The sequence below is a fragment of the Lepidochelys olivacea genome, assembly GCF_965140295.1.
Source record: "Lepidochelys olivacea isolate rLepOli2 genome assembly, chromosome: 20".
Lineage (NCBI taxonomy): Eukaryota > Metazoa > Chordata > Testudines > Cheloniidae > Lepidochelys > Lepidochelys olivacea.
This window is the reverse complement of record NC_140430.1, coordinates 15,404,722-15,421,364: the sequence shown is the minus strand read 5'-3', so window position 1 is coordinate 15,421,364 and position 16,643 is coordinate 15,404,722. Positions and strand designations below refer to the sequence as shown.

The 16,643-nt window shown below is 53.0% G+C and overlaps 1 protein-coding gene across 1 annotated transcript in view; it reads left to right on the top strand.

Moving 5' to 3' along the window:
- CBX5 (chromobox 5) overlaps positions 1-9,452 on the top strand; it is a gene marked incomplete at its 5' end in the record, with an annotated part of 61,367 nt that extends 51,915 nt beyond the window's left edge. Inside the window, 1 exon segment of the mRNA XM_084610526.1 lies at positions 21-9,452. Within this exon segment, the coding sequence (XP_084466652.1) occupies positions 21-171 (151 nt within the window). The 3' untranslated portion in view covers positions 172-9,452.
- Between the last annotated feature and the right edge of the window lie 7,191 nt (positions 9,453-16,643).

Sequence of the window (16,643 nt, the reverse complement as noted above, 5' to 3'; positions counted from 1 at the left end):
TACTCTCTTTGAATCTTCAGGAAAGACACAGATGAAGCAGACCTGGTCCTAGCAAAGGAAGCCAACGTGAAATGCCCGCAGATTGTGATAGCGTTTTATGAGGAGAGACTGACCTGGCACGCGTATCCAGAGGACACGGAAAACAAAGAGAGAGAAGCAGCGAAAAGCTAAAGTGCCATCCTGGGCCATCCTTAGCTGTACATACACATCCACCCGACCCGACCACATCCATTGAAATGTGCTTATTACTGTGCTCCCAGGAGAAACCTTGTTATTGGTTCAGTCATAACATAAATGGTTTGCTTCATGTTCAGCTTCATCTCTAGTGAAACCCACAACATTTATGTGCTGTGTCTCCTCTCTCTTCCCCCCACCCTCCAGAAAACAGTTTTGACTTCTCACATCCTCTTAAAGCCTCCAGGGGTTTACAGAGTTGTTGGTTCCCTTTGGTTCCATCCCTTTTTGCCGCTTTAAATGCTGAGAATAGCAGCGATGCTCTTCCTAAACAGAACTAAGTGGAGTTATCCTGTCCAGGTGCACAAATGGCTGTTGGCTGGAAAAGCAATAGGAGCTGTCTGCATTTGGGAAATCCCTCCTGCTAATGCAACACAGGGCAACATCCTGAGATGGTCAATGTGGCCTTTGTATGCTGGCTTGTGTGTTGTTACATAACTGGCAAAGTCTTGTTGGGACTATGCATCTGGACTCCATCCTGGGGGACACCAATTGTCCTGGGTTGTGATGCCTTCCAGCCCGTCTCGTGCCTAGGATAGTTTCCAGGCTAGTGTTCTCTTTGCAAGCCCAGCCTGCATTAGTATTGGTTCCCAGATGCAGAGCGAGTCCCCTTCCTCCAGGAGGAGTCTAATGTGTGGGAGATAGGAAAAGCAGAGCCTTCTTAACTTTAAATGCGATTGTGTATCCCCTGTCGGGCGCAGGTGGAGGCCTGCCACTGCTTTTGTATGATCTTATACAGTATGTATGTATATATTCGTTTCTCATTTGGGCTGTGTATTTCCATAGTGTGAGCATATCAGGTGGCCTGGCTTTGTGCCAAGGCACCTGATCTATTTCTGTCATTGGCTGTTGCTTCAAAGGCCACAAGCATTGTGTTACCAAAGTGGCTTCCCCCTTGAGGATCTCTCCTTCCCTCCCCCATGAGCTCTGCCTTGGAAACGTGGATAGCTGATCTGGTCTGGTATGCACAGCACTTCTCCCTGGAAAATATGCCCTAGGCTCTAGGACGTGCCAGTGGAGCAGAGAGGGCATTGCTGTTTCCCAGGGGGATGAATGCTCGTTTTGCAAGGCATGGGTATCTGGGACAGTCGCTCTGCTGCCCAAGAGAGCTGGCAGCACAGTAAGGTGGTGCAGAACTGAGCCGTTGCAGCATTAGGCACTGCTCTCAGGGGTTCCTTTTTCTTTCCCTACCTGAGTATGGTGAGGCCAGAGTGGAGACCTGACCTAGGGCTGGTTGCAGGGTCTGCTCCTTAGCATCTCGGCACAGCCCTCTTTTGCTTTCCAGCATCATGTTCACTCTTCATGCTGATCCTACATCCTGTGTAGTTTAGCTGGACTTGGGCTCTCTTGCCTGTGGCGGTCTCCTTGCCCGCAGGAACTGATGGATGTCTTAAGCTCCCCGCTCCTAATGTTGCAAACAGAGTCCTCCTTTATGACTAGAAGTAATAAAATTATGGTATTGCGGTATCGACACTGGTTTCTGGTTGGCTCGTTCCGTGTGCAAAGCTTCTGCAAGAATGAGAGAGAGTTGGTTTTGTGACCTTCACTGTGGCTTGGAAAGGCTTATTGCATAAAGTGGGGACCTGCAGGTGGATGAATTGGAAAGGGGTTGTGGGTTTATTCTCTCGAATGAAAATATCATTGTTGCATCCTGACTTTCCTCAGTCCAAAGGCCTGGTCCTGTTCTTGTTTATCTTCCGTCATTCCCACCCCTTTGCTACCCTGATTCTCTCCCTTTATAGTGAGCTTTGAAATCTTGAATGGCATTGGGGCATATCTGTAGACTGGGTACAGAGGGAGTTTTATCAGTGCTGACTCCCTTCCTGGCTCTTGGACTCTGGTTAGTCTTTGTTGTGGGCACAGAGAAGTTTGCTTGTTCTGCTTTTCTAGAGCACGTGACGCAGTTTGTTCTCAGCCTTTGTGTCTGTCTGTCTCTCTTCTGGGCACAAGCCCTTTCAGTATAATGTTCATACTGTTGGATGAATTCTGCTTGCAAGCAGTTCAGATGCTGTGGGGGAAATCCAGGCACCCTGGAAATCAATGCCATTGACTTCTGTGGGGCCAGGATTTCACTCTGTCTCTAACACAACTTCTAGTTGAGCACATATCACTAAGCAGTATTTCCACTTCACTGACGCACCTGCCATCGTCTTCTGTGCCTTTTGGAGGTGTGTGCAGGCAAAGGGTTAGCATGGCCATTGCTTAGAGCAGCATACTCAATACATCATTTACTTTTGAAAGTTCCCATTGGCAGGGTCAGTATTTCTAGTTGCGTTGTCCTGGCTGATGTTGAAATTTAAAAAAATCTGCCTTCTGAGCCACACTGCCAAACAGGCCAGCCAAGCTGCAGCTGCCAGCACACAGAGTAGAAATGCTGATGTTCCTAATGCTGCACACTTTTTCATATGTGCTGGGAAGTGCTCCTGGCCCTGGCACCCTTCCAAGGCTTCCGCTTAGCAGCGTTCCTGGCATCTCTGTAACTGCCTTTGCTCATCATGAAGCGCCTGTGGTCTCACAGCCTCTTGTTCCAATAACCGTGGGGCTTGCACGGGTACCTCTGGCACTAGCGCAACCCACAGAGATTGAGTGTGTGTTTATGGGGTTATGACATTTTTTAATTTGCTTTTGAGTGACCTTGGGCTAGTCAGAGAGCGCTCCCAGAGCCAGGGCATGTGGTGATGACGCTTTGGGAGGAGTTTGGGGATTCCCGTCATTCTCACTTGGTTAGGATTTGCGTAGGTTTAGGGCTAAGCCTGATGCATCTGTATTTGGATCTGAGCTGGGTAGCATGGGCTCCTTGCTGGGTAGCATGTTATCAAACATTGATGCTCGTATGTGAATTGCTGTAGGATGTAGTTGGTACAATAGGTAATGGCAACAGCTGGCTACCTTCCGACTGCATTAGTTTAGGGGCTTCCCCACCTGTAATGTGGGGGGAGGCGGGGATATCGAAAGAAGCTTTTACAGGGCGGGATGCAAGAGCATAGCCTGGCTGCAGTCTATACCACTTGGTGCGCTGCTTTCAGGTATTAGCTCAGGTATAGAAAAAGCTGCTGGCATATCAACCTGTGGCTTCCACTTCTTCTTCTGGCCCCCATTCTCCCAGCATCACATGCTCCTTGTTCTTCCCCTTCCTCTCCAGCCGTTCCAGCAGGCAGACTTGCTGCTGTTGCTTTATCCCTGCCTCTGCATGGATTTCTTTTCTCTGAAGGGAGTCAGCTAGCCTTCCCGTGATTTGCTGGAGTCTTGATCTTTGCCAGCTCTGTTTTCTTCTTCCTCTCCCCGCAGCCCCCAACCTCCTACAGCCCTTTGCACCAAACTCGGAGGGAGCAAGGCAGCTGCTGTACAGCAGTGCTTCTCAATTAGGGGTACACGTCAGTACAAAGTCAGTACAAACTAAAATTTCATACAGACAATCATTTGTTTATACTGCCCTATATACTGTATCAGTGTTTCTCAGCCTGGGTCTGACAGGATGGGTTATGGGGGATTGCAAGTGCAGGGCCGTCATTAGGGGGGTGGCAAGCAGGAGAGCTGCGAAACAGATACATGCTGAAGCCAAAGCATGAGTCCCGCCTCCCGGGGCTGAAAGCAGACCCTTGAAAGGGGTACAGTAGTCTGGAAAGGTTGAGAACCACTGCAGGAGTTGCAAATAAAGATGGATTAATGCTCTTTCTGTGCCTCCGTGTCGTCTGCAGATGGGAGTGGATAAGTGTGTGGGAGTGGATAAGCCTGCTGGCGATCTCTGAGCTAGTGTGAAATGCTATAGAACATGGAGCAGCACGCAGAGGACAGGCACTGTTAACAGGAGACCGGCCCCTTCTTCCCGCACAGACTGTCTCTCTTTAACTCTTTGCTCTCTGGAAGCAAATCTAAGCGAAATCCACCATTGATTGTGTTGTGACCTAAGTTCCCTCTAAGCTGCGTGGCTGCTCAGCAGCCTATTAAGCATCGCACAGACACTCGGGGCTGTGGTGGGGAGAGATGCCTCTCTCCTAGCCCCGACCCAGCCCGGCCCAGACAGTACCAGGTTTATAATGGCACCCGACTCATGCTAAGTAGGGGCCTCGCCTGCTATCCCAGGACTTCTCTCTCCGTCCCCGCCTTCCGTCACCAGCAGTGACGGGGCAGGAGGCAGAAAGGAGCCCACAGCCACTGCTGCTCCTCCGGGCCGCTGGTGGGGGATGGGAAGCCCACATCAGCGGACCATCGCTGGCGGCCCGGACTGTGGAAGGACCTGCTGTGGACAGGGAAGAGGTGCTTATACCGTGGCCCCAGCCCCGGAGCTGCTGCGGTGGGGAAAGGCGCCTCTCCCCCGCAGCCCAGGTGCTGCTGTGGGGGGAGAGAGCTGGGGGGAGTTAATGGAATCATAGAATATCAGGCTTAGAAGGGACCTCAGGAGGTCATCTCGTCCAATCCCCTGCTCAAAGCAGGACCAATCCCCAGCTAAATCATCCCAGCCAGGGCTTTCTCAAGCCTGACCTTAAAAATTCCTAAGGAAAGAGATTCCACCACCTCCCTAGGTAATCCATTCCAGTGCTTCACCACCCTCCTAGTGAAAAAGTTTTTCCTAGTACCCAGCCTAAACCTCCCCCACTGCAACTTGAGACCATTACTCCTTGTTCTGTCATCTGCCACCACTGAGAACAGTCTAGATCCATCCTCTTTGGAACCCCCTTTCAGGTCGTTGAAAGCAGCTATCAAATCCCGCCTCATTCTTCTCTTCTGCAGACTAAATAACCCCAATTCCCTCAGCCTCTCTTCATAACTCATGTGCTCCAGCCCCCTAATCCTTTTTGTTGCCCTTCGCTGGACTCTTTCCCATTTTTCCACATCCTTCTTGTAGTGTGAGGCCAAAACTGGACACAGTACTGCAGATGAGGCTTCACCAATGCCAGATAGAGGGGAATGATCACTTCCCTCGATCTGCTGGCAATGCTCTTACTTATACAGCCCAAAATGCCGTTAGCCTTCTTGGCAACAAAGGCACACTGACTCATATCCAGCTTCTCGTCCACTGTCACCCCAGGTCCTTTTCTGCAGAACTGCTGCCTAGCCACTCAGTCCCTAGTCTGTAGCGGTGCATGGGATTCTTCCATCCTAAGAGCCCCTTGTTGAACCTCATCAGATTTCTTTTGGCACAATCCTCTAATTTGTCTAGGTTCCTCTGTATCCTATCCTTACCGGCCAGCGTATCTACCTCTCCTCCCAGTTTTAGTGTCATCTGCAAACTTGCTGAGGGTGCAATCCATGCCATCCTCCAGATTGTTAATGAAGATATTGAACAAAACCCTGCAAAACCTTCTCTCCCTGCATAGCCCTGAGGCAGCCTGCACCCCAAACCTCTCATCCCCAGCCCACACCCCCAGCCGGAGTCCTTACACCCCAAACCCCTCATCTCTGGCCCCACCCCAGAGCCCACACCCCTAGCTGGAGACCGCACACTCTAAACTCTCTGCCCTAGCCCTGAGCCCCCTCCCACACTCTGAACCCCTCAGCCCCATCCCCACCACATGAATTTTGTTATGTGCACCAATATGGTACAGCATCACTTACATATTGATGCACATAAAATTCATTCTGCACATGTGTGGAAAAAATTAGAGGGAACACTGGTTGTGACCAGAGCTGGTTGCAAATACTCCCCATGAGCCTATTGGACTCTCATTTTAGCTGTGCTGCATGTTCTAATAGAAGCAGTAAAATGGCTCTGGATAAAAAGCCTGATATGAATCAGATTAGAGCCACATGGCTCAGCAGGATTGGTATGTCAGGTGCTGTTTCAGCAGTCAGTCTTGAGGGTAGCTGTTATGTCTTCTCCCTTCCAGCCTGAATTATGCCCCTTTGGGAGATGCAAAATGGTTCTTAAGTTGCTTCAGCATTCGAAGTGGCTTCTAGACAGAGTAATAGATTGTGTTGGTTGCAGCCTCAGGCAGCATAGTATGTAGTGTCATCTCCTGTCAATAGGGCTGTCCTGGACCTCCCTGCAAGCTCGTGCGCCAGGCAGATCTCTGCCTACTGAGTCTGCCCCAGATCCCTCCCCAGTCGCTCCCTTGTAACTGCTCTTGAATGCTCAGTCCTGCTGTTTTTCCTATTGCAGAGAGGAAGCTTCTCTGCAGCTGGCCAGCCACCTTCCCTTCTGGCTAGATTTTGTTTTGCTAATTTCCGGTATCAGTGTTGCTCAAAAAGTAGATGAAGCAGCTGGCATGGGAGGAAGGGGGTGGGTAAAGAAGTGATGTCAGAAACCCCTTAGCAAACTCTGAGTAGGTCGTGGGAGGTTTTCGGTGTTTGTGGCCGAAACCAAATACTTAATGCTAGACTGAAAAGCTCTCCGGGCATTGCTTATTTTGTGTCCCAGCCTGCATGTCTAGCTATGAGCAGTACCCTGGTCCTAATCCTCTTCTTACAGGGTGTTCGGGGCAGGAGGTTAAGTGCCAAACTAAGTTCCTGGAATGGCATGTACCATCTGAAAGAGGAGACGTTTTCCTTGTGGCATCTATTGGGAACCAAAACTCAACCCTTTTCCTTGGCCCCATTTATTGCAAACAGCCCTCTCAAATTGTCCCTCGCTCAAGAAAACAGCTTAGTGTCTGTGAACAAGCTGCCCATAATGGCGCGGTTTGAAACTAACCTAATTAAACGAGTGTGAAAGGCTGTGTGGATGCTGCACTTATTTAGCTTGTTAAGAATTGGCGTAAGCCAACCTGAGATAATTGTCAACACAAGTGTTCACACTGGTTCTGCAAAATAAATTGAGAAAGGCTAAAGCCAGACTGAGGGAAGCCCCGAGAATGCAGTACGTACTGCATGCCTCCCGTTGTCACATGCGGTCTGATTCCCCCCTGTGTGTACTACGTTTGGGGGTGGGGGGGATGGACACCAGGATTGGGATCCTCTTGTTGCACCATAGTTTTCAAGTTGAAGTCTGATGCTAGCTAGGGAGGTCAAAGCGATTTCCCCAGCCAGCTGCCATTTCAACGCTTGGTTTGTAGTGGTGGGGGGACCAGGGTAATTTTCAAACACAAAGCGGGGTCGGCTCCGACTGGGACGGGGCTTACATGTGGCACGCAGAAGGGGAACTGAAAACCATTTAATCTTGGATCCTAAATCTGCCCCCCCTCCCCCCTCACACTGCTCAGACAAACCTGACCAAAGGCAAAGGAGCGAGCCTCTGAGTGAGAACCCGCCCAAAGGAATGGCTGGGGGTGCGGGATGCCCACATCACAATAAGGAAGCTGCACTGCAGATGGAAGTCACTCTTCCGTATCTGCCAAGACCTAGGTTGAGGCTCCTGGTCTCCTGACGTGCAGTTGTCACTGAACAAGACCCACATTCAAACACTGGTCGTGCAGGGCTAATTTTCAATAAAGCTGGGGGACAGGCCACAGCTGTTGCACCTGTTTAAAAATGCCATTTTGAGGGGGACTCTATCTCCAACTCTCCCAAGGAGGAACACCCAGAATCCAGGGCTGTGGTTGGGTAAAATGCTTTTCTGACCTCTCTTGCTCTTTATTTTAATCCCTTGTAAGTGGCTGTAACCCAGTGCAGTCAAGGCAGCTAGAACTCCCTGTGCCAACTCAAAGCTCCCCAGCCCTACTGCACTGGGCAGTCCTCCGACGCGTATCCACACTCTCCTTTGTGGGAAACGATCCCCTTGGCCAATCTCCTCCCTCTGTCAAGTTGCTGTTCCTGGTGGTGTTGGTGGTTTTTTTTTTATGGCAAAGCAGAACGCTAATTTTTTGTCAAATTTCTTTTGTTGTTGTTAAATAGAAGGGATCTGGGGAGCGATCATTCTGAGATATGGGCGTGGTCTCTGGCCAACTTTGTAACTAGTGTGTTTTTTTAAAAATCTTTCTTTTATATACTGAGCACTTCTGTGTGGACACTTTTTAGGCCGAGTCAGTTCTCAAAGCCAATTGCCAACGATTTCAAGTCTTTTGTGCTAAAGGTTGGATCCGCCCTGCTTTTAAACAACTATTAACTTTTAGAGAGTCTAGTTCCAGTCTGTCCTCTCTGTCTGTTCCATGGAGATTGCCACTTGCAAGGACTGGTAACTTGCAAGTGAAGTGGGGAAATTAATTACATTTTAATTAAACACATGAATTTTTGTCACAGATGTTCTAATTTTATCTGGGATCACAGCTGAGCCTTCTCTAAGCTGGAACATGATGATTGTCTTCCTCCTCTTATAAATTGGTCTCCCCCTGATTAAAAGTCTGTTGGTGAGGCATGATTTGCTAATGATTAAAACTTGCTCTGATCCCACATGTAGAGGCAAGACAGAGCCTTAGTTCAGCCTAGTGTTGAGTCTCCTAGCGCAATTGTTTTGTAGCATACATGCCTCCTTTTGAACAAATGTAGAGTCCATGCTCCTATAAGGGTGAATCTGCAAAATACAGGGCTACTTTCTACTTGTCAGTTTCTAGTATTCCAGGGGGCTAGGTCCTGCCATTCCATTTGGGGGCATCTTTCCTTCCTAGCCAATCTGAGCTTTTAGGGGTTCAGCTCCCACATTTTTGATGTTCCCCCCTCCCCTGAACAGGGGGTGAACCCCTTTTTTAAAAAAAGTACATCTCTGACAAAATGAGACTCTTCCCCTGGAGAGTTCAGAAGTCATTGCTCAGCAGGCTGGATCATTTCAAGGTCTGACACATTTTAGTCCTAAATTATTTTGACAGTGTTACTTTTAATCTATGGGCCCAACCTCCTCTCCTGCCAGCCATCCCAGTCGCTGCTTGGTGTGAGTAAGGGCTGCAAGATGAAGCGCGATTGGAAGAGACTTGAGAAGAACCCATGGCTGCTCCCGCCACGTGCCAGGTGTGTGTTTCCTTGCTGTGTCACCATTGTGTTGCCTAGGCAGTAGGTGGCACAGCACTGTTGGTGTGGGGGCCGTGGGCAGCATTCAAACCCATCTCTCTGTTAGAACTGACTTGCTAGGGAAGAGTGGGACTCTGTCCTCCAGACCTTAGCCAGGCGCTACTGTGTGGCGCAAAGTGTCTGTCTGAGCTGGCATGTGGCTCACGGCTCTCCCCTCTCCCGTGTGATGTTCAGTAGCGTAGCCCGTCTCTCCGCTAATGTATGTTATGCTTTTTTTAAATAGTGATGTTTTTAAACTAGGGATTTTTTTCCCATCATGAGACTGACATGTTACAAAGGCCCCCTGTCCCTTCGCACTCTTTCATACTCTTGTATTGGTTCTAATAAATGGTTACTTTTCAGTACAGTATCCTGTGTGGTTTTTCCTCCCTTGCTCTTGTCTCTGTGTGTGTGGATATAATTGTCCTGCATAGACACCTCCAACACGCACACCCTGCTCTTGGTGCATCACTCAGTCATGTGGGCGAAACAGACACATCAGGCCAGATTCTAAGCTGGTGCAAAGCACCCTAGAGCAGAGGTGGGCAAACTACGGCCCGCGGGCCACATCCAGCCCATGGGTCTGTCCTGCCCAGCCCCTAAGCTCCTGGCCCAGGAGGCTAGCCCCTGGCCCCTCCCCATCTGTCCTCCTTCCCCCGTAGCCACACCGCTGCGCGGGCAGCGCTCTGGGCAGCAGGGCTGCCCGGTTATGCAGGGCAGCGCGGCAGCGTGTCTGGCTCCGGCTGGGCGGTGTGGCTCCGGACATGCTGCTCTGAGTGGCATGGTAAGGGGGCTGGGGGGTTGAATAAGAGCCAGGAGGTCCCAGGGGGCAGACAGGGAACAGGGGGCGGTTGGATGGGGTGGAGGTTCTGTGGTGGGGCGGTCAGGGAACGGGGGGGCGGGTCCTGGGAAGGGGTGGTCAGGGGACAAGGAGCGGGGGGGGGGGTGTTGGATGGGTGGGGGGTTCTGAGGGGGGCAGTCAGGGGGCGGAAGTGGGAGGGGGCAAATAGGGGGCAGGGGCCATACTGTTTGGGGAGGCACAGCCTTCCCTACCCAGCCCTACATAGAGTTTTGCACCCCAAAGTTTGCCCACCCCTGTCATAGAGCCATGGAAGCTACGCCGATTTAACCAACGTCCTTTCAGGCACAGTCGGAGCAGGAAATTCTTCCCTGTGTAAGGGGAGTGTTGCCACCTTACTAACGTTCAGTGGGGGTGTTTTAGTTGCTAGCTCCCAGTACTAAAAAGGGGGAAGGGTCGATGGGGAATCAGGACCCTGAGACTGACAGCCCCCAGGAACAATGGGGAGAGGTGAATGCTCCAGGTCAGCCTGAATGACTGGGCAGGCAGGCTAATCAGGGGGCCAGGGAGGTCCCGTCCTCCGTGTGAGCTGTATTTGCCTGGGTCAGACAGAGTGGGGCTGAGCTAAGGAGAAAGCAGGGGCCCAAGCTGAGCTGGGGAGCAGAGCTGGGCCAGATCCAGAGGGGCCAGAAAAGCAGCCCAGAGAGAACAGACCCTTTCCTGGGAGCAGAGCTGCAGCCCCAAAGCCAGAGGCACAGCCCAGAGAGAGCAGACATGCCCTGGGAGCAGAGCTGCAGCAACCAGAGCCAGAGGGGCCCGAGAAGCAGCCCGGGAAGCAGGTCAGTGCTGGGAGCAGAGTCGCAGAAGCAGCCTGCAGAGCAGACCTGTCCTGGGAGCAGAGCTGCAGCAACCAGAGCCAGAGGGGCCCGAAAAGCAGCCCAGGAAGCAGGTCAGTGCTGGGAGCAGAGTCGCAGAAGCAGCCTGCAGAGCAGACCTGTCCTGGGAGCAGAGCTGCAGCAACCAGAGCCAGAGGGGCCAGAGAAGCAGCCCAGGGAGCTGGAGGCAGAGCAGCAGCAGGGCTGAGACGGAGCGGTGGAGCCGGGGCTGGAGCAGTCCGGAGCTGGGTGCGGTGAGCAGCTGGGGAGACCGCGGGGGACCCTGGGCAGCAGGCCCAGCACGGGGAGACGCCTCAGCCAAGAGGCTCTGCAGGCCGGGCTTGGATCGTAACCCCGACAGGGCGGGGGCGACACTGGGGAGAAGGGTCCTACCACTTAAAGCCTGAGAGCGTGTGGCCACCAGCAGAGCAAGTGTCCAACCCACAGCATCCCTGCAGCACAGCCAGGGCCTGAGCAGGAGGCCTGGGACTTACAAGGACCAGACTGTGAACTGCCCTGACGTTCCAGAGACCCTGTTTGTGATGTTCCCTGCCACAGAGCGGGCTGATGTGTTTCCTTTAACCTTTCCCAGTTTTCCTTATTTTTTAAAATTAATTGTTGATTAAATAACATGCTTTAACTTGTATGTAATGGTCAGTGGGTCAGAGGAGTGCCCGGTGCAGAGGGAGTACCCCGGAGTGGGGACACCCTAGCCCCTGTCCTAGGTGACCATAGCAGGGTTGGGGGTCGAGCCCCCCAGGAATCCTGCGCCCAGCCTTGTTGGGGTTACGAGGACTCTGCTAGACAGGAGAGTGGAAGGGGAGTCCTCAAGGGCAGGAAGGCCACTGGGTGAAGGAAGTGTGGGAGTGAGGACTCAGATCCTTTTGCTAGCCCACTTCACCGGGGTAGTGCAGAAGCCAGGAAAGTTCCCCCCAAGAGCGTGACTATTCCCCCGCTTACACCTGCGGTGAAGTCAAGGCTGGTGGAAGCTGCTGTTTCTCAGCCCCACCGACTAATGTCCTGTGGGGATATAAGGGGCAGGCAGTTATGGGGTGATCTCCCACACACCTGGCCCCCCCTCATGTGCCTCAGCCCTGCCCTTGGGCAGGACTGTCCCTTTCCTTTGCCGTGTCCCCTTCTGACCTGATCTCTCTCCTGCGTTGGGGGCTTCCCATGGAGATTCCTTTCACCTCTCCCTTAGGCTCCTCCCACAAGAGGGGCCTATGGACAAGTCACCCTCCTGTGCCCATGCTGGCCCCACAATCCCGGCACAGCCGGCTGGTGTGACTGCTAGATGGTCAGCAGTGGGAGTTAATGCTTCAAAATGTCAGTGGTGTCACTAAATTCCAGTGTCAATGCAGCAGCCAGGTCTGTGCTACACAGTTTGATGTAACTAGATCGCTTAGGGTTGTGAAAAATCCACTCCCCCAAGCGAAGCAGTTACACCAACTAACTCCCTGTGTAGGGCTTCTCCCGCTGCCTCTTGCGGAGGTGGAGTTATTGGCCAATGCCAGTTTGCAGTGTAGACTCAGGCAGTCAGTCCCATGGGGTTGCAGATGCGTGGTTCCCTGGGCAACCTGAAAGGGTGATTACACTGCAAGCTTCAATTCTTCGGGGTGGCATGTTCCCTAGAGGGGGCTGCAGCCATGTGACACACCCCCCCCCCCCCCAACGCAGGCTCAGTCCCACGGGTGCTAAATCTGATGCAACACTTCCTGCCTCGGGGCATCTGGCTGGCCGGCCTCCTGGGTTCCAGTCCTAGTGTAGAGCATGGAGTGGACTCTAGTGGTTAGAGCAGCGGGGGCTGGGAGCCAGGATTCCTGGGTTCTTTTCTTCCTGCTGTGCCCAGCGGGTCAATGGCGGAGCTAGGAGCATGCTGTGCTGGCGGCACTCAGGGCTTTGCAAAGGCAAGTTCACGTTGGCTCTGCTGCAGGGGAGTGAATGGAGCCACACGGGGGACAAGCTGCAGCTTTCACAAGTGGCCTCTGCTGGGGCTGCCCAGTTTGGGAGGGTGTGGCCTGATTGCTCCCAGCACCCAAACTTCATGGGTTGCAGGTCCCAGCACCTCTGACCCTCAGGCCCCTGCCCAAGCACGGACACTAAATGGCTTGCTTAGTCTGCAGAGGGACCCAGGAGTCCTGACCTCATTCCTCCCTCAGAGCTGGGGAGAGAATCTGGGAGTCCAACCTGGAGCACCAGCCTGCACACCTGAGCGTGTCTGTGGGCATGTGGGCCCTGGCTGCAGTGGCTTTGGCGAGGACTTGCCTGTGGGCTCAGACAGGTCTGCGTGCTGCTCCCCTGCCTTGCTGTGGGGCCGGCAGTGCTGTGGCTGGTGCCAGGGGGACGATGGGGCCGTGAGGGTGGCTGGCAGAACATGGAAGGCTGTCGGAGTTCAGCTCTGTGGTTTCTTTGTGGGGCTGTTTGGAGGACGGGGGGAGACTGGGAAGTGGAGCCAGGGCATTGGAGGGGGCAGCAGGCCATGGGGTGGGAACTGGAGTGGAGAAGGGGAGAGACTTCAGGGAAGCGGGTGGAGGGGGGGTGATTGGCTGTGGGGTTTGAAGCAAATTTGGGGTGGGACAGAGCTTCCTTCACAGAGCAGTTTACACAGACAGATGCTGGGACACCATTAACTGCAGGGGCTGGGAGCCAGGACTCCTGAGTCTATGCCCGGCTCGGGGAGCGGAGTGGGGTCAAGGGAGGTGGGGCTAGGAGTCAGGATTCCTGGGTTCTATCCCCAGCTTGGTGGGGGGCTCAAGGGATGCGGGGCTAGGAGCCAGGACCCCTGCGTTCTCTTCTTGCCCCTGCCATCCATTCATTAGCTGTGTGCTAGCTCGCCAGGACTTGGTCCTCAGCTCACCTCGCCCCTCCGGCTCCAGCCCCCCCTTGCTGGGCTCCTGTAGAGGCTCCATTATCCCACCCTCCCCCCTACTTTCCTGCACACAGGAGTCATCCCAGAGCCCCGTGCAGCCCACAGGCCAGGTGGCTCCCTAACCCTGTCCTCCAGCGACACCTGGTGCCCGAGCTGGGCCTTGTGCTTGGGAAGGGAGCAGGCATCATCCGTGCTGCCCTGGGCGTGAGTTGGAACGGAGCGGGCTGGCAAAGGGCAGTGGCCAGTGGGGTTCGTTGCCCCCCGAGGGGCCTACAAGGCCCTTGTTCAAATGCTGGTGCAGGCTTGAGCGCCTGGGTTCTATCCCCAGCCCTGGGAGGGGAGGCGAGTCTAGTGCAGTGATTTTCAACCTCTTTTCATTTGTGAGCCCCTAAAAAATATTTTGAGTGGAGGGGTGGGACCCCTTTGGAAATCTCAGACACCCTCTGTGGACCCCAGGGGTCTGTGGGCCCCACGCTGAAAACAACTAATCTAGCGGCTCAGAGCAGGGCGGGCTGGGAGTCGGGACAGGTGTGCTCTATCCTGAGCTCTGCCATGGACTTGTGCTGTGTGACTGTGGACAGGTCCCCTCCTCTCTCTGTGCCTCAGTTTCCCCATCTTCTGAATGCACCTCAAACTACTTCAGAGGCTGTGGAAGAAAAAGGGGGGCCAAAGTGCTGCGGGGTCTCTGAGGGGGGGTGCCAGGGAACAGTCACCTTGGTGTGTTGTTGTTTTACTGACAATTGAATGAACTTTGAAACAGTTTCATTGAACTAAAACCCGCACATCTGTTCCCTTTCTCTGCCAAAAGCCATCAAAAGGCCTTTATCCTGCACGCTCAGACTGCGAGAGGTGTTTCATTACATAGTAGAATAACCACATGAAAATAATCAATAACACCCCCATGTACCCAGGGCAAATATGTTCTGATTTTGTGATATTTCATATTTTACATAAGATTTACTTAATATTTACACATTATTGGATTCATTCATTCATTTCTTAGCACGCCTTTTATTATTGATATTTTATATTTCTTATTAGAACAGGACTCTCTGTGTTCATACAGGACAATGCCCAAGTGGCTATTGTACTCTACATATTTAAGGTACTATTGTAGTCTACATATTTAGCAGTAATAATAGTATATTAATAATCAAATAATGTAGTAATAATCATGAATATAGGCCTACATTTCTGTATATGATATTTTAATGCAATTTATATTTAGAGGGTGTTTTAATTGTTACTCGTGTCATAATCTACATGTATTGGAGTTATTAGATTGACTGGTTTTACTATAATTAATCCATTTGCTCTGACCTTTTATAGCTGTGCGTTTTTTGCGTTGCTGTCCCTAGAATGGCCACTGGGTGGCGCCTGTCCCTGCTGGAGGCTGGGCGCTTTTACAGTCTCTGCAGAGGAACCAGTTGGAAACAGATCACTGCTCCTCCCCAGCGTGGGGAAGCTGCAGATCCAAGGCCGTGTCCCCGCCCCCCCAAGAGATGCAGCCAGGCCGCAGGGAGTCACCCAAATGGGACTGAGGGGCACCAGCAGAGCTGTGCATGTAGGAGCCCAATGGCTCAGTGAGGGCAAGGGCTGTACTGGCATTGGGCCCCCCCATCACTGCATTGTCCCAGCCTGGGCTCCCCCCCTCCCCAGCTCTGCCAGTGCCCCTCAATCCCAACCTGCAGCACCCTGCTATCCCAGCCGTGGACTCAAAGAACCCAACAGTTCTCCCAACTCTTTCTCCTCTCCTCTACCTCTCCCCCTTTTATCCATCAGCTCCTGCTTCTCTCCCGTCCTCTCACTCTCCTTGCACCTCCCTGGCCACTGCTCCCTGGCCCTCCCCCCTCCTCTCCCTGTTGAATTATGGGAAACAGCAAGCGGCATCATAAAATATTATGAAGACATCTGTAGCGCCGGGCGGGTTTATGAGACGTGACCCTTGCTGGCACGTTGTAAACCCCGTCAGGGCGCAGCCAAGGCCCCCATCTGTCTGCCGTCCACGGGGAACGCTACAGAGAGATGCTCCGGATCCCGTCTATCCCTTACTGTGGCCAGGGAGGCAGCTGCTGGGATGGAGATGACAGGCCAGCCCCATCAGGCACTGCCCAGCTCTGCCCGTGGCCACACCCCTTTACTAATCAGGATCCATGATGCATTAATTATCGATGATTCAGTATCACAGCCCTTTCCCCCTCTTTGATCCATTGCTTGTCCCTTGTCCCAGCTGCTGGCAGCTCCCTGGGGCCCCTGAGCTGAGACCCATCTGAGGCGGGGCTGGGGGAATTTGGGGTATTTCCTATCAGAAGGATAGTGGGGCTTCTGGAGATTCTCCCCATTCCAGTGAGACCGAGTCAGTTTCATACCCTGTGGCCGTGGCCCTGGGTCACCTGAGCTCCAATGGGCGGTCACCCGGCCTTGTGCACTCACGGCCCCACAAAGACACCCTCTCCTGCCCCAGCCCGATATCCATATTCACGGCCTGCACCACAGACACCAGGTCAACTCCACCTACATGGTCGCTCTGCTGGCATCAGAGACAAGACGCCTCGGCCACTGCCACTTGAGGGCTCCCAGGGGGTTGAAAGGAGCCTGTCCTAGGGACATACACCACAGGAACAGAGTCCTGGTGTGAGCGGGGAGTGTGCATGGAGCAGTCTGAGTGTGAGCGTGCAGGGGACAGTCCATGTGCATGCATGAAGCAGCCTCACAGAGTCAGAGGCCGGGTCACCCGCACTCCCTGCCCAGCAATACCGACATCCTGGTGACTGATCAGCCCTGGGGTCTGTCCACACCACTCCCCCAGTCTCTGGTACCAGCTAGGGTGACCAGACAGCAAGTGTGGAAAATCGGGATGGGGTGGGGGCTAATAGGTGTCTATGTAAGAAAAAGCTCCAAAAATCGGGACTGTCCCTATAAAATCGGGACATCTGGTCACCCTAGTACCAGCTGCTTTGAAGGAAGGTGCAAGACCCGCTTCTGTCACAGGCTTTGCTTTCCCAAGAGG